The sequence below is a fragment of the Eucyclogobius newberryi genome, unplaced genomic scaffold (genome assembly GCF_026437365.1).
Source record: "Eucyclogobius newberryi isolate DKJ021-1_F unplaced genomic scaffold, fEucNew1.0.hap1 SCAF_8, whole genome shotgun sequence".
Classification (NCBI taxonomy): Eukaryota; Metazoa; Chordata; class Actinopteri; order Gobiiformes; family Gobiidae; genus Eucyclogobius; species Eucyclogobius newberryi.
The window spans coordinates 7,621,073-7,647,378 of NW_027316500.1; the positions used below are offsets into that span (position 1 = coordinate 7,621,073).

The 26,306-nt window shown below is 38.7% G+C and overlaps 1 protein-coding gene across 1 annotated transcript in view; it reads right to left on the reverse strand.

Moving 5' to 3' along the window:
• LOC140351474 (arginyl-tRNA--protein transferase 1) overlaps positions 1 to 26,306 on the reverse strand; it is a 78,179-nt gene that overhangs the window by 43,685 nt on the left and 8,188 nt on the right. The window contains exons 6-9 of the mRNA XM_072437323.1: positions 22,197 to 22,416; positions 18,548 to 18,671; positions 14,990 to 15,112; positions 4,330 to 4,379 (exon numbers count right to left, since the gene is read on the reverse strand). Of these exons, the coding sequence (XP_072293424.1) occupies positions 4,330 to 4,379; positions 14,990 to 15,112; positions 18,548 to 18,671; positions 22,197 to 22,416 (517 nt within the window). The remainder of the gene's footprint in view (positions 1 to 4,329; positions 4,380 to 14,989; positions 15,113 to 18,547; positions 18,672 to 22,196; positions 22,417 to 26,306) is intronic.

Here is a 26,306-nt window from a genome sequence, read left to right on the forward strand (position 1 = left end):
CTGCATGTTTGTAAGTGGATTTTTTAGGCAAAAGGAAACTTTAATACTACAATTAAATGAGTGCCTTAAAGTTAATATGTTAACTATGTTAACATTGTCAGCAGATACAGCATCTCCATGGAGACAAGCAAGTGGCGGTCAAAGTTATGCAGTGTACCTTTAATTACCTGTAGTTTGATTTGTATATATTGAAGGTTATGTCTGTCTGTATAAAAACTAAAACAGAAGGCAGATGTTACATAAATAAAATTACTTGAGATTTTTTTTAAACATTTACTATTAATAGTTAACATAATATTTTAATTTCAATCATATTTTTTTCTGTTTTTGCTCTCATGCACACAAAACATTCCACCAATATCAAACGCAGTCACAGACACACTTTACATGCTTGAAAGTCCAAATAGGGATCCTAATTGTCTGCGTGTGTGTAAATGCACGGATGGGGTGGAAGATGATGTTGAGTACATCCGGCTGTCGGCACGAATTCTCTGCAATTTCAGGGCAATGAAACCGTTCTCCAAACAAACAACGAGACAAGCTGGCCATCGAAGTGTTGTTTACATACATTAGGACAAAGAGATCAGGAACTTCAAACATTATGCAGGTCCATGTGCTGAGTGTCTGTGTATTTTAATTGTACGCTGATTGAAGACAGATGCAAACTACACGCAGAGGTAACCAGAACGTGGATGCAATGATAGATTTCAGGGACCAGAAGAAGAAATAAAGGACTACAAATGGGTGAAATAAGCATTTTTTTCTATGCATTATTGAATTAGTCAGCACAGCAGATAGTTAGTGCATAACTCGACAATTTATAACACATTTCTGTAGTTTAAAAATTAAAAATAAAGCATCCCTTATCGACCCTCACAACATATTGTCGTATCATTATTTTGAGGCCAGCCCTAGTCCTACTTTTATCCTGGTTTTATTCAAGTTAACTTAAGTTTTACCTTGTTTAGATGTAGTTTATGCATCTGGGATAGTGATGTTAAGTGCTGGTTTTGTTTTTGTAAATCAGTTTTAAAAATGTATTGTATATCTAATCAAATTAAACTGGAAAACAAATACTTCTGTGGTAGCAGTTGAAAGGAGACTGTTGGTATCGCGCCAGCTTTGCCGAGGTGATAAAAGCTTGTTTCCTATAAACACTAATGACGTTCATTAGAGAAGACAGGAGGGGCCAGAGCAGGGTCCCGCGCAGTGACGGAGCTTCTGTCTCTAGAACTGTGTGTGTTTGTGGATCCCAGTCCCATTAAAGTGGCTGGGTTGCCTATGGGGTTACTAATGATTGGGTCCCAACAGGGCACTGTGGTGAGAACTGACCCCTGTCTAACTACACACTTCACCACAGCTTTGCCATTAATCTTTTAAGTATCACTTCTTTTTTGATGAGGCAGCCACATAAATGTAGTTATACAGTGGCGACCAAAAAGGCTCGGGTTTAACAATGTGGTTATCAGGGTTGAGAAGGTCACTTTGCAATCATAAATAATTACACTGACAACAACTACTGGCTAAATACAACGGCTGCATCCAAATGTTCGCACTGTTCCGCTTCAAAGCACGATTAAGGGCTCATGCCATTTTAAGTGGCTTTCAAATTACCAGCAGGTGAAAGTAGAGCAATCAAACTTTCCCACAATGCATCTTGAAAAGCAGTGGACAATGATCAATTCTATGAGTGATGGTCAGTATAGACCACAATGTGGGAATCGGGGAGACAGCCACAGGTATTTGTCTGGACACATGTATGAATGAAAGCATAAAGTTTAAAGGCGCAATGGACGATTTTTCGGCGATTTGAGAACGCAGGCGGAAGTGCGCATGCGCACTCCCCCGTGTGGACTGATACAACACACACGTGCGTTTGTTTATTAGCGCAACGGAGCGCATCGCATCTCTCGTCTCCCGTAGATTTCTGTCCACTTCTGCGTCAGCTCAAACTGTCTTTCTCCGTCTTCATTTTGTCCCGTACACTGAGGGAACTATATTCTGATAGATCCATGCGCTTAGGCACGCGGAAACGTGGGGACGAACCGCACGCGGCTGCAGGTGAGCGATAGGTGCGTTTTATGATTGATACGTGGCAGGACAAATGATTTATCCACGCCACGAGGAAATATGATACAAAATTTGGTGAAAAAAATCGTCCATTCCACCTTTAACACTGTTGACCCGTGATTATGAAAAAAAAAACACACAAACCAAGTCAATATAGTGAAAATTTGCTAAAGTTAGCCACTTAGCTAAGCATGAACTGTTAAGAAAAAAACACTTAAGAAAGGTGTATAATTAATATTAGTCCATGAATACTTTAATGTCAGTCGAATTTGATTGATATTCTTTTTTTTTTTTACCAGAATTTAGCAGACTTTTTCACCCAGATGCCAACCCTAACCCTAACCTTGTCCTTTTTGGTTTGATTAAAAAGCTTTATAATTACAGCTTTTAATTATAGCACAATATACAGTGTTCATTGTACACTGTCACTGTTTGAATAAAAATATACCATATCATACAAGCCAAATAAATAAATTCTGTCAAGTGGAGGGTCCGCCAGGCTAAACAAGTGTTTTTTTTTCATTCGGACTCCTCACATACATTGGCATCAGACACCAGCGTTGACTTGAGCATTTGTATTTTCTGCCGCGTGGCTTGACGCCCGAGTGTACAGAATTAACTAGAGCCACAGGAACCATCTGTTTGGTCCCGCAGAGTTGCCTAATCAGCCTTTAATTTGTAGCACACCACCCAAAGTGAGGAGCCGTATGTCCCGCTTCAGTCAAGGCCAGAGGAAAGTCAGCACAGCCACAGCACAATCTGGACGCCACATTTCACTGCTCGGCTCCATCACCCGCTCCTTTCAGGTCATGGAGCTACATTAAACTCAGAATGAACGAAACAAGTCTTGACACTTTGACAAAGAGTGAAATTATTATAAAGGAGTATGATAATATAACAGAGCAGAGCTGGGCCATATCTTATTGTTCATGATATATATTGCCATTTGCCTTTGGGGAAATATGAAATTCGGAACATTGCAATATTATTCTATGTACACTGCATCTGATTTTCCTGCAGCTGTGAAGGGAGGCAGTCAGAGATTGTGGCTAATTGGGAATTGTGAGCTAATGGTGAACTGCAGAGCTGAAAAACTCAAACAAACGACTGGAAAAGGCTGTGAGGAGTGGATGTAGAACTTATGAATATGACTTAAATATCAGGTTAGTTCAAATATTATAGATAGCATCTATTTTAAGTATTTTGTTTAGCATCAATTATATTGTTATTGCAAATATTATTTTTTATATAATGATAACAACTTTAGGGCATACATATCGCTCTGCCCTAAGCTTGACAAATCAACTGTTTTTCATACAGTTATATCTGGGTGTGCACAGCTTTAAACCAAACAAAAAGAAGGGGAAAAAAAGTGTTTCCCAACCAGGAGTAAGGGGAAATTTTATATAATTTGACTGAAAATGTTCTCAGTAATACATTTTATATCTCTAAGAATGTTTTTGGGGGATTGTAGATATCAACAGAGCGGTAATTTAAAAAAGAAAAAGTATAGAGTGCAAGACAAAACTTGGGTGTACTCGAGACAAAAAAGGTTAGAAAACCACTGCTTTTTAGGTCAATGTAAAGACAAATAGAAAAGAAAAAGATTGTAGTCATTTGGTCTCCATTTTGAAAAAAACCCTGAAATGTTTCGACTATCATCCAAAAGTCATTCTCAATCTGTGAATTTAGACTGGGAACTCCAATGTTTATCCTATTCTGTGGTCAGCCCTGCCCACTGGGCGGGCCCTCTTGATGAAAAAAGTTGTTGTTGGTTTCACCAGAAACTTACACCTCTTTGTATTCTATCAAACTAGCCTATTGTTAACTATCAGTCCTTCAATGGGCTATCTTTTTCTACAATGTAACACTCCTGGACGAATGAGGGATTACACCGATACAAATGCATTTAGATGAGACTTTGCCACCTTGTTCTCATATTTTCCTCATATTTTCAAAATTGTCCAGGTAAAACCACTGACTCCACTATAATCCAGTGCATTATAGATGGCCAGTGTGCCATGAGTGCAACGCATACCACATTTTAAACACCACTAGAATATACATTAATCTTCTTTTGTGGCCGCCTAACAACACATAGGAGCAGTGTGCGAAGGTTTAACAGGAAAAGAAGATTTACTTTCCTTTATTACATCAATGACAGTAATTATGGCAGGAAGACCCTTTCTGGGCCAGGGCATGTCATTACAGGCAACACCCATGGCTGAAAAGAAACATTAAAAGGTTTTATTAGACTGTCAACAGGATATACATACCTCTAGCGGCGAATCGCATAGAAATCTCCGGAACTGTGGAGAGAAGAGAGAGAAAAACAGTTAGCTCTCCGGGTCACCAGCTTCTTTGAAAAGGCACAAATGAAAACCATACACGCGTCTGTAGCAATCCACTTTAGTCTATCCCTCCCGCTATTCTCCTAACTCAGGTGTCACATGTCGAACGCTGGTCCTCACTGACAAAAGGGGCACGAAAAGGAAGAGTGGCATTTACACAAGCGCAAACATTTAGGCCATCAACTAGTCCACGGGTTTGCAGTCCGGGGAGGCCGCACTGACATCTCAAATGAGCAAGAGTTGCCAATGTTAAAATAGCTTTACTGCCAAACACATTTACAAAAACGCACAGCAGATTTCAATTACGGGAGTTTATGTCTGTGGAAATTCTTGTTTTTCTCCATTTCGTGCTTTGTCTTTTACGGCTATGGTTTGAGAGCAGTGAATTCTGAGGGATTAAAGGCCAAAATGCTGCGTGCCTCTAAGTTTTAGGGCCAAAACCTTTCTATAATGGGAACCAGAGGGGCCACAGAGAAAGCGATGATGGACAGCTTTTGGGTTTATTCATTCTCGGGTCTTGTAGCGGCACAAACTCTGCAACACAATCCGAATTTATGTTTCTCCAGGAATGCTAAGAAGCGGCCCGATTTCGCTCTTTGTTGGTGGAAACAGTTCGGTGTGCCGAGAGCGTTGTGCAAGCCGTGTAAACACAGGAAGCTGAGAGACCGAGAGCGACAGAGTGATATCAACATCTTTAAATATGGGCATCATGCACGATCAACTGCAACAAGCAACCACTGGTTTTATGAGGGTTCACAGTTCCTCCCCATGTTCCACTGTCTTTAGGCTAAAACGCTGTACAATGTGCAAAGGAACGTCATAAAAATTGCTGCCGGTAAACTTACAGACCTCCACAATATTTTCTATGGACAGATTGGTTGATGTCAGGTTGATATGCAAGGTATTACAATTGAGCAGATTAAATACAACAATATTTTATATAATACAGTTCTGCAGCCATATTGAGAGCTTACTAAAGAGTTGAAAGTTCATTTTTCATGCTAAATAATAGGCTTAATACTCGCTAGCACAATAATAATAAAGAAAAACAACATATTTCGACAGTAGACAACAATTATATTAGTTTATTTAGTATGAGGTCTGTCAGATCAAGACAATTCAAAAACTATTCAGGGAAGAGAAAATGTCCTATTTCTATTTTTTTTTTTTTTCAGAAATGTGCTACGTAAATCCAGCTTTTTATAACGTAATACTTCCAGATGTCACTTGCCACAATAGTGACTGTAAGGGACCAGGTGCTTTTAATATGAAACAAACAACAATAAAAAGGTCTAGAGGCATAAACCAACATATAAACACTTTTCACAAATACAAGGATTTTTAACTTTCATGTTTCTAAATCTACAAACTCTGCCAACAAACCGATCCACATTGTTAACCGTCTCAAAGTGAGGAATCCCTGGGTTTATTGTTGACGTAGCATCCCCGTCTTTCTCTAAGGGAGTAACATCTGTCTTCCCGCTGCTTATTATTAACAAGATGATCTAATGGTTGCTGGAAATTGCTACGAGCACCACAGCCACAGATTGTTTGGCTGTGTGTGTGTGTGTGTGTGTAGGTTCGATGGGAAACAGGTAGTAACAGCAACCGCTAACATAAATGCAGGGGTTTGTGTACAAGGGAAAGAAAGGAGATCCTCTGTATATTGATGCTGTTAGCTATCATTAACCACAACATTGGGTTTTTGCTTGCATTGGTGTGCTGGTTTGTTAGTCTGTTATCAAGCTAAAAAAAAAGCCTGTAATTTAAAGAGCCTGTACCCAATATTTTTGCATGTAAAAAAGTTAAATTTGTTTTTCTCCGGTGTAGATACATTATAAAAGCATCTATTCGAGTGAAAAGGAGACCGCAGCGTTTTCTCTGCATCTAATTATAGAGCGTTTTTATTCTCCGCAAAGCAGGAAGTGCGCCGTTAGCATGCTAATGTTTGTTAGCTTTACCGTGACGAGCTCAAGAGAGTTGTGAAAAGTGCTTTTAAACTCATCAAAGTGAATATTTTGAATGCTGGGAATGTATTGGAGAAGTGAGCGATACATGTGAACTGCTGCAAACTGTTTTGTTTTTCTTTCAGTTTTTTAAGTTACTGGTCAGATCTGTGGAGAGGCAAGACCGCACATAGTAAGAATGCACATTTTTAAAAGTATTCCAGTGCAAAAATAACACATGGAACTGACTAATTGCAAGCCCGATAAGATTAATACTGTGGAAAATTCCAGGTAAAGCAGTAACATTTCCATGGAGACGAGCACGTTGCAGACCATCCACCAGAAAATGTACATGGCACACGTTTTAGAAACACACAGACCAACTTTAATCTTCTCCATCAATTATTGCACCACTTGAAGCTTAGTTTAGTTTAGTTTAGTCTTTATTTGTCAGGGACCATGTACAAAAGCATGAATCTTCAAGAGAAAAGATGATCTGCACCAGATTTAGCTACTGCTACTTTCCATCTGCTTTGGTAACCTATGAATCATACAGATCATCATATTATATTTAAGCTGCACTTCCCTCTAAAGTTGGACTCAGAATCTCTTCAAGACTCTATAAGAAATGCATGGACAGAGCTCAGTGTTTTTTTCTCAGAGCTGCTGCATTATTAGCTATAAACTCGCTCGCCTGGCGCTCACCATGGTGACGTGTGCAGCATCACTCATTCAAACTCACACCAAGAGGAGGGAGAGAAGCCATGACACAGCGGTAATACAAGTATAACTGAACAGGACTAAACCAGAACAAAGTCAGGTCGGAGCCACCGCGCCAATGCTAAACAAGGACTGACCAAACAAAGAGTGAAGTTGTAGTAAAGTGGAACGTTCCCGTGAAAAAGCAGTACCCTCAACTATTGAAAACAATCTAGAAAACCTCTCAGTCCTTAGTATGTGCCCTTCTGCAGTTTTAATACATATGCCTTTGTCTATTTCATTTAAAGCATTTTGTTTTACACCTAATTTAGTCATAATTTAGAATTTTGGCCTGGTTTAGTCTGGATTTAGTACCGTGTTTTCCGGACTATAAGTCGCACCTTTTTTCATAGTTTTGGTGCGACTTATACTTATATTTATACTTATACTCCGGAGCGACTTACATGTAATATTATTTGTTATTTTCACACTTGCAACCGCATTTCATACTCCAGTGCAACTTATATATGTTTTTTTCTTCTCTATTATGCATTTTCTTTTACGCTGGTGCAACTTAAAGTCCGGTGCGACTTAAAGTCCAGAAAATACGGTAATGGTTTTTCTCTAGTACTGCAAAGCCAAACGTTTTATAAGGTGGTACTTTGTGTGTGAAAAGTTTGAGACTCGCTGCTGCTGAGAATCAATCCAAAGGCCCACATGCCAAGCAAACATGTCCCAGCTTTCAAGAAATCCACATAACGGTAGAAAACAAGAAGCGACTCTTTGTTTAAACTGTTTTATTTGGATTTGGATTATTGAAAAAGTTTCCATTGCATCACAGTTGCTGCTACATCTGTTTTGCCGACAATGATCTTTGCTCATGCGAAAAAATGCTTATCAGGTTCCCCACCTGTGAAACCAAGCCAGTAAAGTGCAATTTTCCACTGTTAGCTCAGCAGTGACTACTGCTTTGTGAGTGTCCAAATTAACAACAGCAAAAACTCATAATGGCCAATACAACGCTTCAGGGCTTGAATAAAACTTTAATGCAACACTCACACAAAAAGAAATGCAAAGAAACATGTACATTTGAAATATGTGCCAGCCATAATAGAGGTAATAGATACTTTAAAGGTCATCATATTAGAGAGTTTATTATTAGCATACTGTGCTATCCTTATGAAGCCATAGAGCAATCTTAAATTACTTAATTACTAAAAATACATATTATGCATTATTTCTATGTACTTTATATTTGTCTGGTGATAACTCATCACTAATTGTGTTAGAGCTCCATCTACTGGCAGCAGAGGGAGTTAATAGGGGAAGACAAAAGCTAGTTTGTACTGCATGCTAACATTGGCAGCTAAGTAAGCATGTAGTTGCAATTAATGTAATTTAATGGCAGAAACGCTCAGAACAAGTCTGGTGGTACTTTACGGACGTAAAAACAGAGCAGATGATCTTGGCGCACTTACTACGATATCACAAAACTGTCCAGTGTTTTCTGAGACTCAGAGGGAGAGGACTCACTAAACCGGATTCAACAAACCAGCATGACTGACGCCAAATACAACTCCAGGTATTCTTTCACAGTTTCATTGGAGATGGTCTATGCACTAGTCATGCCTACTCTGGAAACCTGAAAGTGTACCTGGCTGGTACATAGTTAATCTGCATTTTTTTTAATCTATTGTAAATATAAATGCGGAAACTAGTATGTGATCGGTTCATGTGGCGTCCCTTGTAAGAATAAAGGACTTTTAATTCATCTGAACTGTGTGCCTCGGATCTCTCTGCCAATCACCACATTTTTAACAAGGCAAGTCTCTGTAAATTCTCAGTGTATGTATTCAACCTCGTAGAGCACCTGGCGGTTTTTACAGGCTTTTTTTCTACACCACTTGGATCAAAGTGAAGCGCTCATTCTCTCTACCCATTTTCTACAACTCCAGATCTGATCTTTAATGCCGGGTGTACACTGACTCCGGTCCGGGTGCGGTCCGAAACTCGCGGGGGTCACTTGCAGTTTGCCGGTTACACCTACTCCAGTCCACTGCGGTTCGTATGTGACGAACGCCATGCAGATTCCTGTTTATGATTCCACATTTTAAAGTTGATACACTTTTTAATCCGTCACTCTATAGTTCTTCCGACATTCTTTCACTTGATTTGCCAGAAATTGTTCGAATTTCCAGTTAAAAAATATATATATTTATTTTTTGGACTCCGAATGGGTGGCGATGCCTTTCTCCGATAGGTAATCCCACTATTGTCTGTATACAATAGTGGGCAGGCCATGTAATCATGTACAGAAAGATGATACTTATGTCTCAAACAAATTACAATAGGATTATGTTTACCATCCATCATTGAAATACTTACTTAAAACAACCCCTATTGTTTCCTTTCTTTCTTGCAGACCGTTGCGAGTATTAAACAGCTCTCAACCTCCATGTGTCAAGATTGCTAAGCTATTAGAGGTTCTCCTCCTGGAGTCTGGCAGCGCTGTCCCATCCCCACACACTGACAAACAACAGCCCCGGTCGAGCTGACACAAGCAGAAACTAGACAATCGTTCATAGACACTGAAAGAGACAGACGACACTAATGTAAAATACAAGCTCTTCAGGAACAGGAAGCCAATGCATCAAACCCTGAATGACCCAAGCGCCATCTCCCAACACATGGAGTCCATCTCAGTAACTCTCCCTTTGGTAAACACTCATCTGTGCACAATTAGAAGCAGTCTCACAGAAAACACTTACGCACATCTGCCTAATTGCTGCTTTTAGACGTTTAGCCATTCACTTTTTACAAGCAGAAATGGTGCTATTTATTTGAGGGACGACGTCTCTATTTAGTCCCTATATTAAAAAACAATAAAAGCCAGTCAGGCATTTATTTCCAGACCCCACAATGCGCCCACTGTCACTTTAAAGGTGTGCTAATACTTCGGGCTAAATGCAGTGTGATTCCCCAATTTGAATCAGAACAAAACTAAATTTGCATAAATGTTTGATAAGCGCAGACCCAGATACACAAACAGTGGCCATTTACAACAGCAAGACATGCTACGGCAAACTACATCTATTATGCAATTAATTTCTATACCTTTTTCAACATATTTATATTTCAAGTTAAATATGAGCCCAACGTTCATGAAAGGACAATATTTTTGAACAAACAAATCCCTGAAGAGTCCTTAATGTATTTGATGATGACACATATCTGAGGAATAAAATGCTATTTCGGAGATCACACTTGCAATACGACTCTGCAATGACCCCTTGTGGTAGGAGCATTTAAATTTGACCGATCTTGCAATGTTAGAATATTATCCGTAAGAGTCGTCTGCAGAACATCCTTCAAAAGTGAATAAAACCAAACAATATTTATCAGAAACGCCAAAGCCTGCTGCATTCTCATCATAGCGTGTCCTCCGATATCTCTTGTGTCTTTCCCCCCCACAATTCCCCCCATGCGTCTCTGTTAAGATCTGGAAGAGTAAATAACAATTGAGTAGAATTTGTTTTCCCCAAAATGAATGCCACATGTGCAGGAACTCGGCGTCATGGCTCGGTACAACAGTTAAGTTTGCTAAGTGTGGGTGAACGCATGTGTGTGTACGCCTAAATAACTGCGTGTATGTAGTATACGGGCCCCCTCAACGAAAACTAGAGTGGAAATGAAGGCAATAATGCTCGGCAGAGGTCCAGTACTGGCCTGAACAGGAAATACATACATCCTTAAACAAACAAAGCCATTTCTCTGGGGACAACATACGGCCTGATGATAGAACAGTGTAGGCAAGTCTCTATTGGCGGTTGACAAGGGGCCAGTCCTTAAGTAAGACATTTAGAAAGCAATTGAGCCCGAGACTAGGAGAGAAAACTGATCACCAGGGGAAAACCAGACGAGCACAAACATGTGTCTGTATTAAAAGGACTGCACTGTGTCAAGTTGTGTCACCTTGTTGTCTCAGTGTAAATTAGGGACGCACCAAAAGCAGTATCGATGTCGGTGCAGATGTATTAATTTGAGTATTGATTTGGTCAGATACTCCAAGTTTTCACACACTTTATCCCCGTAAATATCAACATGTAATATCCTATTTTAAAGCTCGGAACCTTCAATCAGTGAGTTTATTTTACAATGTTTCGCTGTTGTAAAGTAAAGTGTAACGCGTGCACGCATTCAATTACTAGCATATTTAATACGTTTTGATAACATGTTGAAGTTGTTTTAATTAAAATAACTTGGTGTCAGCTGATATCGATACTCAAAGCCCGAGTAACAATATCGGAACTGAAAAAGCTGGATCGGTGCATCCCTTTATGTCATTGGTTTGCTTAGAATGATCCACAGTGTAGCATTAAACCTAATTGTCTCCATGGGGACAAGCAGGTAACGCGGCCAGGAAAAAGATGCAGGTCAGATCTGCGGAGAGGTGACCCCACTCACATGTTTTTCTAGGTATTTTTGAGCAATAAAAACACCTGTAATTTAATAAAATGCAAGATAGACAAGTTTAATGCCATACAGTGGGACATTCCAAGCGAACAATTAACATCTCTATGACAAATTTGACAAGCAAAAGCAGAACATTTCATGAGACATTCCTATAAGATTAAACATATTTGGGTTAATTCAATAAAATGAGTTGTTAAAAATGCAAAACCAAGAACAAATCATTTCAAAGTGTGCTCATTTGAGAGCTCGTTTACGACAATTCCATCCTTTTTTTTAAATATCTAATTGCTTTACTTTGCATGCACACTTCCATAAACTAAATTACACCTAAACACCCGACCAGTAGTAAATATGTTGATGCCAAACAGCGGGGGCATATTTCTTGGAATACTTAGAATAAATTGAGTTTCATTGCAGCCTCATGAGTGACAAGAACTATTATGAAACAATGAAAAACACTTTCATATACCAGCTAAACATGACATAAATGCATGTGAGGCGTAGATCACAGTAAAAAACTGTTAAAAATTGTACTGGTTTTCCACTGCCAAATCTATATATATCGTTGCAATAAAGAAATAAGTGTTAAATGTAATTAACATAACTGTAAATCAGTACATGCCGATCAAAAATCTGGAAACTCCCAACTCAATCTGGCAACGCAACAGAGGTTCTACTGTGTATATAAATAATTTGGAGATGTTATTTTTCTTGCCGCTGAACCCGTTCGATCTCAGGGCAGTAAAACCTGTAATGGTCCTTTGCCCCGTTAACAAGAGTTGTGTTATGGCAGAGGGAAAGAATCTCCCACAGTCTGCCCAATCTGACAGCTTTTATTATTTATTAATTACCTTACTTTTTACGAGCTGGAGGATTGAGTAATTTAGCGAGGCTTGCTTGGCAGGGGAAGGGTGGAGGAGGTTATTTTCCAGCCCTGAGGGACAAAAGGCTCTCTCAGGTTAGTGGGAACTCTCTGCAGCTCTGCATCCTTCCTGACTAGACCATGTCCACACAGATTTATTTTTTAGGTAAGTCAGAGGTCTAAGTGGATGTTTTAACTGATTACAAACAGCATAAGTGGAAATACAAAGATGAATATGTTCAGTATAATAGTGTAGTCAGTCACAATATCAAAATTTCCAACCTGATTTTGTTAATGGACTCAATATTTTCAACAAAAAAACTTTAATATTACGTGTGGTCTTACAAACTGGAAAAATTACCATCTAAAATAATCAATAAGTGCTTGAAATAGGTAGTATTTATCTTGTTTTGCATTCTTTTCACTACCTTAAAGAAAAAATGCCAAAAAAGTGTAAAATAGCTTGTTAAAAAAGGAAAAGACTAGAATTTTCTATTTTTTTTTTTTTTACTTCAGTTGAGATAACAACAAAACGTACTCGTCCTATTGGCAAATCTTATTTTAAAATGAAGATAAATACAACTTATATCAGTCACTTTTTAATTTATCATCTTATTTAAGATTTTACCTGCGACTAATTCTTATATAGAACAAGACCATTTTAAAAGGACAAATATTAAGCATTTGAACCGACTGCAGAGGGAATTACAAACGTAGATAAACAAACGCTAGCTTGGCCCCGATGCTAAATAATGCAGAGGTGCAGTTGAAATGAACACAATATGACGGCAGAAATTACGGCAGAGTCTGGTGATGATTTATGGATTAAAAAGCAGCATAGAAGCTCTTGGGGTGTATTTGTTTGGAGGGAAAGAACTTACCAAACAGGCGTAATGAAACAAGTGTCAATGAAATACAACTCCAGGTATGAACATGGTTAAAGCTCAAGAAAGTCAGTGTCAGTGGACTAATTTCCATTCAGGAACTAAAATGAAAAAGGACATTTACAGAATCGTGTGCATCAAGCTCACTCTATCCTCTGCATCTTCTTTCACTGCATCTGCCTGGCCTTTCTCACACTTCAATCTTTGTAGCAACTAGTACTATAAATTAGATCAATGTGTGTGTCGTGACTCGTCAGTCGGGATGTCACAATTATTAGGTATTCTGATAATTATTCAGGTCACAATAGAACCAACAAATAATAATAGTGACCATTTTAGAAGCAAAATGAAGTATTTTTAGTGCAATCTCTCTACCAAAAATAGATCTAAATGTGAAGGACTTTATTTTAACTTGCCGTTTTTGTCAAATCTTAATTTATTTAGTCTTTCAGAAAGTAAAATGTTGGAAAAGACACAAACTTGTGGAACGGTAACACGTCAGACCACGGGAATGAAAGAAAATTTAAGATTTCACTGCCGTTTGGTCACAGTCTCAATAAACGTGAATAATAATCGTTAAATCGTGATGATTTTTCTTCCCAATAACCGCAACACTAAACTTTAATATCGTGACATCCCTAGTCGTCAGTGGGTAAACAGTTTAAAGACAATATAAATACCTTCGTCATGGAATAGCAATAACATCGACAAGCACATCTCCCCTTTAAGTAATGCAAAGTGACCTAATCTAATGAGTTACAAGAATCACTTAAGACATTATTAAGATGTTCATTTCCTAAGATGTGAATATACACCATTGTTGCAACAGGCACATTTTATACATTACAGACATGGCATATTAGGTAACACGTATGGCTGGAGGGCTTAAGCTTTTTAGCATTCCTGCCACATCTGTTTATGATCAACACAGCAGCCAACAAACTGAGGTGAGCATTTCTTTAGGGGCACGGTTCGTTTTTAATTTGGCCTTTCATAGGAATAAATGGAAAAGGTAGGCGTGTGTGATGTCGCTTGTGAAAAACGGCAAATAATTTAATTATAGTAACCCCTGTACCGGCTTGTTTTCTATCACTGCACCCACGCCACGCTTCTTGTTGTTATTAGCATTCGTAATTGTGCTTCGCCCATCTTTTCGCTCGTTCTAACAAATTAAAATGTTTTGCTTAAATGGGGAAGAGAAAACCTTGGAGCACACCGTATTCAATTAACCGAAGGCTCAAATTGAAATAAAAGGCTTGAATATAAAATGAATTGAACGCTGAAAAAACGGCAAAAAGCAGCGTTCTCTTCTCTAAAAAGCAGAAGTGAGGCCAGGCTTTGGGAAACTCTAGCTTGTCATAGAATAATTACTAATAATAATAATTAATAATTACTATATCGACTTTGCAAACAAAATGGAGGTATGAAGATTTAAAGATAATTTTAATAAGAATGCCTTTGTGCTTTATTGGAGGAGAAGTTGGCTGAATAATTAACAAATGTAAGACACTCCCTACTAATGTGGTTTATGTTGCCATTTTTATGCTTTTACTTACATTACGGTGCATTTAGAAAAGGGTTTAGTGGGATCGGCTCGTACCCGTGGCTTGAAGAGGTCATTTGTGTAGCTACCGTTCGTCCCACAACTTAAAAAATGCGTCGCTGTGACAGGCCGATGAGGTGCAGAACAAAACCATGCAGTACCTGGCTCTCATTACACTCGTCGTCGTTGTGAATGGCCGTCTGGTAGCGCGAGTACAGCGCCGCGGACCGCTCGTACGACGCACTGAACTGGGGGTCGTCAAAGTTCACCGGCACTAGCCTCACCTTCGGCGCGAGGGTGGGGAGGGAGGGGGGGCAAAGAGGGGGAGCAGGCTCATCAGTTTAGTCAACAATTGAAAGTACAAAAAAAACGGTTGGAACTGGGGCTGCACAAGGTTCTGTAGCATGGGGCTCGGGACATTTATTTACATTCATTTCGAGGATTGCAACAAATTGACTGTGTTGATTTCAAAATTGTGTCTAGATGCAAATTCAAAGATGTGAAAAGTCCAATTGTTTTTGCTAAATATTGTTTCTTTTTCTACAAAAAATATCGTTAGGGTTAAAAAATATCTTTTCTGATGGAGGGCCTGCCATCTGCTTGTGTCCTTGGAGTTTGTTTGCCTTCAACGCTAAACAGTTTGGCATTAAATGTATCTTCTTTGAGAGAAGAGGGTGACATGGACAGGCCAAGTTTTTGAAGGATTTTTTGAACATATAAAATAGATAATGTTGTTTAATGCCATACTGTGGAGCAATAACAGACAAATTCCCCATCAGAAAATGTACATAGTGCACCATTTAAAAGTTAGAATACTGAATAACATCTGGGGAAACTACTCAAAAATCTTTGGTTGAAGATAAATATATTTAATTGTGCTTTTAATTGCTATATTTCGTGTTCAGTCTTAATAGTTGTGATTTATTTTTGACAGAGATCTTGAATGCTATATACTTCTGTTAAGTTTTTGCCCCGGTTTAAAGCTTTACTGAAGTATAGCCGTGTACAATACTTCAACATTTGTGCAGCCCAGTTTGATTTAAAGCAGGAGAAAGGTAGTGTCAGTGTACAAGGGAAAATTGGGTAAGGCGGGCAAAACAGTGTTATACAAGTGCTTTTGGCTGGTCCGGGTTCACCTCAGTCTCCCCGTCCTCGAGGCGAGCGGGCTGCACCGCACGGCAGGCCTGGTTTGCATTTGACACACCTGATCCCATAATTGTATCAGATTGTTGCTCAGAGAGGAAACATTGACTTAATCGTTCCCAAAATATAAACATGGATGTGGTAAACTTTGAGGGAGTTCAAGGAGACCGAGGGTATACAGACCAGAATACAGGAGGTCGTTCTCTGAAGATGAGGCTAGTGCAGCACCCAAGAGGACCCCAAACGTACAATAACGGCAATATACACATACAAGCGGTTTATACTAAGCTACATAAGCCATAAAAGCATTTTTGGTGTTCTCATAATGATAATGTGCGTACAATAACGCCACACGATATCAACATTTTCTCTTTTGAATAATTTCTAAATCATATCCAAGCATTTTCAATAAGCAAATTCAATTTAAAGCAACAATGGAACACTTAAGAACGTATTAGTACCACAACAACCCAAATATTGACATTGACGTTGCATTACTCTGCTGTTTTAGTCAGCCGTTTTCATATTTCCCACCCTGAATCTATGTCTGTGTAATATTCCAGTCGTCCAGGTAGATTCCAAAGAAAGAAAGAAAGAAAGACCGTGAAAGAAAACTGAATTCTGTCAACTGAATATGTTTCATCACTCATCCAAAGAGCGTTTCCTCTGGTGAGTCACTGGCTCATACCTGTCTGAAGAAAGGCGCTTACTACACTGACAAGGGTGTGTTCGTTTCAGTGCAGTTAGCTCCTCCCTTCTAGTGTTGTCAAAAGTATAAAAAAACACATCAACAACAACAACGCAAAACATGACGAAATACAGAACAGTTTTGAGTTTTATCAGAACTAGTATAAGCCCACATGGAAACATAAAGACAGTACAATTATTCCATACTTAAGTATTTTTTTCTTATCATTGTAGTACTGAAATAGAGTGTGAAGCCAATTCCATAGTGTCAAAAGTAACAACTCTCTTCAGACAGATATAAAAGGCAGAGCCCAGTCAGGAGAACAGAAAAAGCTACTTGGATGAGCAGAGAAATGTATTCACTCTTAAAAACGTGTGTCCAGTTGACAGAATAAATGTTTTTTTTCTATTCTGAATTCATTTTAATCCATCCACTCTATCTGACATCACTCTGCACAGCTGGTTTGCCAAAAAACAACAGCCCACCAAGTCTAAAACAATTACCAGCCTCAACCCGAAAGAGACAATGCCATCAAAACCCTAGATTAGGTTCCGCGGTGTTGCTTTCAGACGTTACGGTGTAGTGTGACGGGGGCGCAGACTGGGGATTGAAGCGAAGGCGTGAAGGTCAAGGTTGTCCAGCTGACAAAGTGCCCCCCACACAAAAAAAACCTCATCATCGCCAGCGTCGCCTCTGGCCAGCGCGCACACCTGGAGAAACACTGCCGTATGGAAACAGTTTCACTCCATTTCCGCTGCCTCTTTTACATGCGCGGCCGCCATCGTGTGACACCACATTCACAGCTCTTAATTCAGACTGACATTTTGGCCCCTTCTCCCCCATAACTTCACAAAATGTCTACTATAGATTTCAAAATGGAGACGAAAAATTGAGTTTCTCAAACGCGTACGATTCGTTAATGGGTGTCTAAATTTGATCCTGTGCATTCATAAATATGAAGTATTGTAGCCTTGCAGTTCAAATAAAGGCTCCAAATGGTTCTGTGTATATGACATCTGCGCTCTTCTTGTTTAAACTAATTTTAGAATGATTATTTAAGTTTTAGTCGTTTATATTGCGACTTTTAATGAGTTTTGTAAAGGCCTTTGAATACTAATTGTACACTATTGATGAAGTATTGATGCTTATGATTGTTGAATTGTCACCTGCATTATTAAACCAAAGTTACAGTTTTACATTTACTTCTGTATTTGTATATTATATTGTTATATTATATTCTCTATAAAACTAAAACCATATTAGGACCACTAGCGCAAAACAAATTATTCTTGACCTTTGCTGCAATTATTATTCAAACACGTTTAATATTCCATTGTTGCTATTCTTTTTTGTGGACAGTGGACGATAGTTTTTAGTTTCCCATAACAATAGTGGAGCGCTATTAATATAACATAAACGTGTTAAAACATGTCTCAGAAACACATTCGTTGAGGTTCAATGTGAAAATGCCTCTAAAATGAATCACAAAAGTGTAGAAATAACACCTTTTACCCATAATTAGCTCTTTTTGAAGCATTTTTTTATTTATTTTTACTATCAACAAATCTAACTCAATTTATTCAAGGCAATATTTGCAATGTTATCTGAATTTCAATTAAGTTATAAAGTCCAAACCTTTGTACCTAATATTTGAGAGGTGCCAGCTATAAACCATTCAAGCAGCTACGTATTCCCATTCACTTGTATATCTATCTTGTGTATAAACTCAAATTCATGAAACAGCTTAACACGCTAATCTTGGTTCATTTGAAAGCAGAGCGTCACCCTTTCATCACTACTTAAGGTCTCTCTGAACCTCCCTCCCTCTGTCCCTCCCACCCTGTAGCTGTGGCCGGAGCAGGTTGACCTACACCCCTCGCCCGCTGACCTGGCTCTCGGACGGTTTTTCGGGAGGGTCCTTGTGAATGGCCATCTGGTAGAGTTTGTACACCTGGTAGGAGGCGTCGAAAGAGGCTTTGAACTGCGGGCTGGGGGGATTGGAGCGCACTAGCCTCACCTTCGAAAAGAGCACGGTCACAAAAGGGTTAAAAGACGAAAACAAAACGAGTGCAAACACAGAGATAACGGCGAGAGAAGACGTGAGGGATAGGAGAGGAAAGAGAAAGAGAGGAACACAACGCACTGGAAGAGAAAGATACAGAGTTTAATATAGCAGTAATACAACAAAGTGACATGCATTGGCTCGTGGCATTATCTGTCCAAATGTGTGCAAAAGTGAGCAAAGTTTAACAATTAATCTGAACAATCTGGACTAGTTGACCGTTAAAATAATCGTATTTTGATCTTTTTAATTGTTATCTGAACTATACAAACTCTAAAACATAAGCGTTGTTCAATTAAAATGTGTAATTATAAATAAAACATATCACATTTGAAATAATAACTAACACACTTTATCTGTAAATATTATATATCTGGAACTCCCTAGTCACCATTTCCCACCTTTGTTCAGTTAATTAATACTAGAAAGAATTTTTTACTTGAACAATCAAAATGATAATCGTGACCAGGCGAATATTAAAATAATGGTTAGTTGCTGAAAATGAGCAGCTACTTTTGATGGAAAGTAGCTTCAAACAGATTGAAATGATTCTGTCTTAATTAATAATACTAAAGTTGTTAAATGCGTCACTCACAGTTAGGTAAGAATAATTTGGACTCACCTTGAAGTGCGAAGTCTACAGACTCAGTTTTGCACTATTGACTGAGGTTTGAAGAGGGTTTTTATCCGTCTCCAATGATTAGACGTTTGTGGAGGAAGAGAATCAAAGCTGTTTTGCAGCAGAGTCCTCGTCTCAAGGGAGAAATAATCATTAGCCAATTGATTGCTGCCTGTTTTATGCATGAGCCCATCGCCGCCAGTAACTTCACCATGTTTTGTAAATAAAAAGTTTTGATTGAATTTCTTCATTATTTAAGATATTTTTTGTCCCTTCCTTTTTATGGTAATGTAAGGCTTTTGAAACTGTGAAGCCAAAAACTTGAGATTTCGACAATAAATAACAACGTTTTAAAGGTTTTTCCTCAGTGTGAAGACTGACGACAAACAATGTGCTTTTAATTTTAATTTGGAAATTGTAATGATTTGGTTTTTCCACAAATGTGTCAAACGGGGTGAACAGTAGTCTATGTCCAGCCAAGAAGCCCACACATTTTAATTTCCATATCTAACAAACCAAGCCTCCGACAGACGAAAAAGTAGCTGTGTTGTTTTTGTCGCAGAAATTCAAATGCTGTTAATTTTAGCTTGCTACGGCCCAAATTTAATTACCCATCTCAACGCTTGGGAGCTTTTGTTGGCCGCGAGCTTGTGCTATAAAACTGCCTTGAACTGTGGAGATATGAACTTTTTCATGGCGTTTATTTGAGTTGGACATGAGCGAGTCTCAATCCATGTGCACTCTCTTTGGAGATCTTTCAGAAAGACAGAAAGATGATCCACTAATAAGTCTGAAAAAGCTGCATTTCATGTCAATATTGAGACAAGTTTTGAATGGCTATATTTTCATCAGTCACTGAGGGATCAAATAGAGCAGGAGAATATGCCAAAATGTCAAAAAGATTGGATAAAAATGGGATAATATGTCCACTTTTTCCGGCCAAGAATGTCCTTTGAAGGACGTACAATAGTTGCTCTGAACTTTGAGAAAATACATGTCATTTTTAAGTAGATTGCTTATAATTTTTGATTCAAACCTTGCAGCTATTCAGAATAACAAAAAGCTATAAGTAAATGTGTGCCTTAAAACCTTTAAGGGACAGAGTTGTGCCCAGTGTCACAAGTCCCCGAGGTGTCCAAGAGCTCCAATTCACGTTCTCACACTGACCTCTGGTGGCGACTCAGTAAACAACATTTACTCAGATTTAATCATTGCTGTCGGATGTGACATGCCTTTGATATTTACATTATTTAGAGTCCCAGAGGCTTCTCAGCGTAACGTTAGAGTGCAGGATTGGTAATGACCATAAAAAGCAGTGTTGCTCAAGTTTTCTTTGATTTATTACAAAACATTTTCATTATTTTTAGCTTAGTTCAGAAAAGATAATTATTACAATGTGTGGCAGTCAAATGGTACAAAGTTAATACACTTGTTCATGGACAATTGCGCTTACTGTTCCAATACAGAGGAAGTAGTGGAGCAATTTCTCCTTTAGTAAAGTAAAGTTTTAATAGTGCCACAAATGCAATGCGGTCTGGTTAGTTGTCCTTTACAACCCACTAAATGAAAACTGCATTTCTAAAACATATCATTACACTTTATGTGCAAGGTAATAAATACCTAACCTATAATTTACGCACTTAATCAAATCGGTGCATCTATAAGCCCTCATTATTACTATTAAACAACCCGAAGGCCTGAAAATCTATCGATGATGAGTGTTTGTTTTGAGAAAGTGCACAAACATGATCCAAAGTGCCTGCATAATCCTTGCATCTGCTTCAAATCTCCGTTGACGTTACTCCACCGACCTCAACACGTTTTTTTTTTGGGGGGCAAAGATCTTTCTACTTTGCCAGAGAATTACCAGACGCTGCTCCGACTACGGCCGCGTGGTTAGCCGTGGTCTGAATGTCATCATTGGGGAAACTCGAGTGGATTTGTGCGGCGCGCGTGTCATTTGGTAGAACTGAAAGTGGGATGTAGTGGGTTTTCCATTGGGCTTTGGACAGATCTCCTCTCTGCACTTCTATAAACACATGGTGAAGTCACTGGGACAAAGCACTCGAACCTTTACAGGGCACTGTTGCAGCTTGGTAGAATCAAATCGCTAAAGCCTGATCAGTCAAAGTGCAACAGTTCAGTTTTCCTATAGAAAAACTCCAGTATTTGTTGTTTGTTTTGATTGTATCAGGTCTGGAGACGTAAGTTTTTTCTCTATTGTTGGTGAAATCCCATCCAATAGAGGCCACATTGCATATTAAACCTATCACATGAGGATGATTAAAAGCTATTATTAGTTCATTGGATATTTAAATAGTAGAGCTGCAATCATTTATTCCACTAATTGTGACAAGTCAACTATCAAACATAATTGCGGTTGTATTTTGACAATCGTTATCTGGACTTTACAGACTCTAAAGCATATAAGAATAAAACCTGTTATAACGTAACAAAAATGTCAAAGAATATGAATGAATAGAATGGATTTTAGTCACAGTATTTCAACCTTTACTTGGTCGATAATGTAAAAAATCTCTATGTACAATACAGAAATAACAATCTAATCGACTACTAAAGTAATCGTTAGTGGCAGCTCTAGTAAGTAGGGTTATTATTTTTATTTTGTCTCATTACTTTTTTATTGAAGGTGTTAAATTGTTTATGACCATTTTATGAATTCTGCAGTTATTTTGTTGTGTGCGAGTCATCTGCCAGTGGGGAACTATTTCAAACAGATAAATAAAAGAAGAGCAAACAAAACTAGATTTGCCAATGTATTTTTTTGCACTAGGCCAATGCTTATCCGCTCAAAGATGTAAGAAAGTTGTAGTCGCGTTGCACTGTGTGGTCGACCTCACCTCGAGGCCATGAGATGTGCTATCGGACAGGGACTCGTCGAGGAAGTCCTCCAGGCTTTTGGGCGGGCTACTTTGGCAGGGACCCGACGAGGGAGGCTTGGTGGCGGGTGCGATTCCATCCGAGCTCTGCCTCTTCTGCTCCTTCTGAAGTCGGCGCTCGTTCCGGATGTCTTTGGCCTTACGACACGGCGGCCTGGTCGGATCCGCTCCCGTTCCTGTGCGCAGATAAACACGCCCACGTTTACAAAAATAAGTCAGCATTTCAAAGGGTTGTTGGGGGCTTTAGATTTATTTATTTTTTTTAAAAGGGGGCCGTGTTTAGTCTAAAGCTGCGAAGGACAGAGTAAAGCATTTCCAGATGAGAAAACACAAGCAAGAGACGCCGTAATAACTCAATTATGGCTTTTTGGAAGTGGGTGAATAACGTCACCTTTATGTGGCCGGAGCTTAGCACAGAAGCGATTAAAGTCAGTGAAGGCTAAAGAAAAGAAACTGGAAGTCATGATGCAGATGAAACATTATGACAGTGTAACTGTTAAGGGCTTTCATTTCTTGCCTCTCTCACCATTTCAATACTAAGGCTGTCGATGGTGTTTTGGTCCATCAACATTTGTATCAGTCAACTCATTATTTTGGGGGGATTTTAAATAGATTTATCGCAACAACAGCAGAAATGAGAAGGAATGTAGTGAGTTATCTTGAGACTGGGTGAGTTTAATTGGTCTTTTTACAGATGATGCGCTGTTTACTAGTAGCTTTCTATATAGACATTTGAAACTGCGTGATCTCTAGTAATCTCGCGGTCTTGTCAGTGCACTTTGGGTACAGACAAATCGTCAAATAATAGAGATACTTTGGCCAGTGCCACGAACCTTTTAGTCAACAAATTGATGAATAGAGCATTTATTTTAGTTGACCAAGAATTTTTTTAAGGCGACAGAGGTACACAATGAAACTTTTTACTTATTAAACTTGTGTTTCCTCAGATTTTCTTCATCAAGATAAACCTGGCTAAATTAGCAGCAAAACATAAACCAAACCAAAAATATATAAACCGTCACACTGTTTATAATGCATGAATTTATATGAATGATTTCAATGTAGATATTACTGCATTGGCCTACAAACCTGCGTACTACGGAAAAAATATTTCCCCAACAAAATAGAATGAGTAAAGTAAAAGTATTGTGTATTGTGTAGTTAGGCCCAAAGCAGGCACTGATGAAGATAATATGAGGTCTCTGTTGCTACCGAGAGGAAATACACTGTTTATATTTGTCCCATACAGAAAGGCTTGAATTCCCTAAACATTTTTCTTTCTTCGCCGTCCTGCTCCACATCCTCCTCCTGGGACAGTGCCAGGCCCCTCTGGCTCTCACTCGGGCATCTCGTATCAACAGTTTACACGCCCACATCCTGTTTGGAGCAATAAGGAAACAAGAGCGATTTCCTGTCCAATTGCCAGCTGCCGCCATTCACCGCACACTCAAACGCTGCCCTTTCATTCACGTCAGACGGAGGCATGCCCTGAGCTAACACGACAGAAGGAACTGACAGTGAACAAATAAACTATAAAGCAATAATGAAAAAAAAATATGAACAAAAGATCAAAATGTACTCGTGATCTGATATGTTGGCGACGTTGTCAAATCATGATTCAATGCAGCTCTGTGCTCAAACATTAAACGTTCCCCACCCACTCAGTGAGTGACAGCTGGATTGAACCAATCACAGTGAAGTGTGAACTCTCAGAAGATGATAATGACAAAGTGTAACTTTATGAAGGGTACACGTCACTTGCATGAATCCATGGAAATAGACAGTTAAAACCATACTTCTGAACATTCTTCAAGCAGAACGTTTTATGCCATTATATGGAATATTAGAGCCAAAGGAACAACATTTCCATGGAAATTAGTAGAAGGCTCCTCCAGGCCAAGTACGAGTCAGGTTTGTGGAGATGCAAGCCCGCTCACAGTAAGAACACAGGTTTTTCAGAGCAATAAAAACAACAAAAATGAAAAAGCATGCTTTCATTTTATTAATTTATGTCTATTTCTTTAAAAAGTAAATGTTAAAAAGTTATGTACTGGGGCTTTATGTTATCGTAGAAATAAAAATATATCAAATATAGATAGATTAAGTGTACATGAGTTCTTCATGATCTAAATTGTGATCTGGCTCTCCGAAAATGTTGTTTTGTTTTTTTAATATTGACTGCCCTTATTTCAAAAGGTTTTTTAACCGTTTCATTCTTTGAGTCACCTGAAGACTCGACAGGGTTTGGGACCAGCACAAAGAGGACACTGGCTATATTAAAATGTCAGTATTTCACAGAACCAAATATGATGTTTTTGTCTTAAGTGAACATGACATCTTATCTTCATCAAAAATATTCAAAAGACAAATTCACAAATATTCAACATGATAATTTACAGAAATCTGTATATTAACAAATATAACTGATAGTTATAAACATGAAAATAAAGACATTGTAGCTGTAATTTATCTTTACAGCTATTGTTGATGATGCCAATAATCTAATTAAACACATTTCATATTCCCTAGATAGTGTGTATATGTGTATACATTTCTTGTGAAAGTGAAGCTTTTGTGGGGGAGGGTCCACCACCTGCTTGGATACATGGTCATTGCTGTGCATAAAATGTTCTGTAATATAATGGACTTATACCTATCTATCTCCATGGAGACATGAGTAAGACTGTTAATAAGTTTACCTGCCCCCCATTTCAATTGCATATTATAAGTCTGAGCAATGTTGTTAATAACTTAAACCCATTATAATCACAGTTATACTTAAATAATTACCGTAGATCTAATGTCATAATGTATCTCCTTCCCAAAGACCCTCTTTAGGTTTGTTGCAGTGGGCGTTTGTTAATATAAACACATGTCACAAAGAGTTATAGTGTGTTCGAGTGGTTTTCTTCAGTTTGGATAAACAGCGCCGGGTCATGGCAGAGCGCCATCTGCTGCACCAACAGGAACCAGCATCTGGTCTGTGTTCATCTCAAAGACCTTATCCTCCATCACCCACGTGCCTCTCTGCTTCCGATTACTCACATGACTCACTTGCCCTCTCGATTTCCTTTTCTCACTCTCTCCCCAGAGTAGGAGGAGGAGGAGACCAGGACTAAACCTGAAACTAAGGCTGCGTTCACATTTGCACATCACATCAAAACTGGAACTAATCTGGGACTAAACCTGACATTTATTCTGGACAAGATCAGGACAAGATCAGGACCAAATAAATCTAGGACAAGTATGAACATACCCTAAATCTAGACTCGACCAGAACTAAAGCATGACTAGAGCAGGACCAACCCAAGTGTAAATCTAAAAAGTTTGAATGCCCCCTAAAATGTTGCTTTGGTTCAGTCTGAGCTTGAGCTCAGTTTAGTCCTGAGGTAGAAATGGTTTAGTCCTGGTCCAGTCCTGGGTTAGACCTGATTTAGTCCTGATTTAGTCCTGATTTAGTCCTGATTTAGTCCTGATTTAGTCCTGATTTAGTCCTGATTTAGTCCTGATTTAGTCCTGATTTAGTCCTGATTTAGTCCTGATTTAGTCCTGATTAAGACCTGGGTAAGACCTGGGTAAGACCTGGGTAAGACCTGGGTAAGACCTGGGTTAGACCTGGGTTAGACCTGGGTTAGACCTGGGTTAGACCTGGGTTAGACCTGGTTTAGTCCTGATTTAGTCCTGATTTAGTCCTGGTTCAGTCCTGGTTAAGGTCTGGGTTTAGTCCTAGTTTAGTCTACATTTTTGATGTAGTGTGAGTGCAAATGTTAACACACCCGGAAATGCATTCATTTTATTTTTGAGAACATTTTAATCCCGAGTGCAGTTTGAAAGTGTTAAACTTTTAACTTGCACTTGAGAAATAACATTTAAATGACAGTACGCTTGGGAAAATATTCTAAATATTGGGCAATTACTTTGTACCTTTATGGTATTTATTGTATGATTACAGTAGTGCAATAACAATGATTAATGCCTAAACAAGAATACATTTAATAATATTTCATTCATTTATTTACTCTTACTTTATTTTTATGAGAGTGACCATTTTTCCCAATTACTGGTA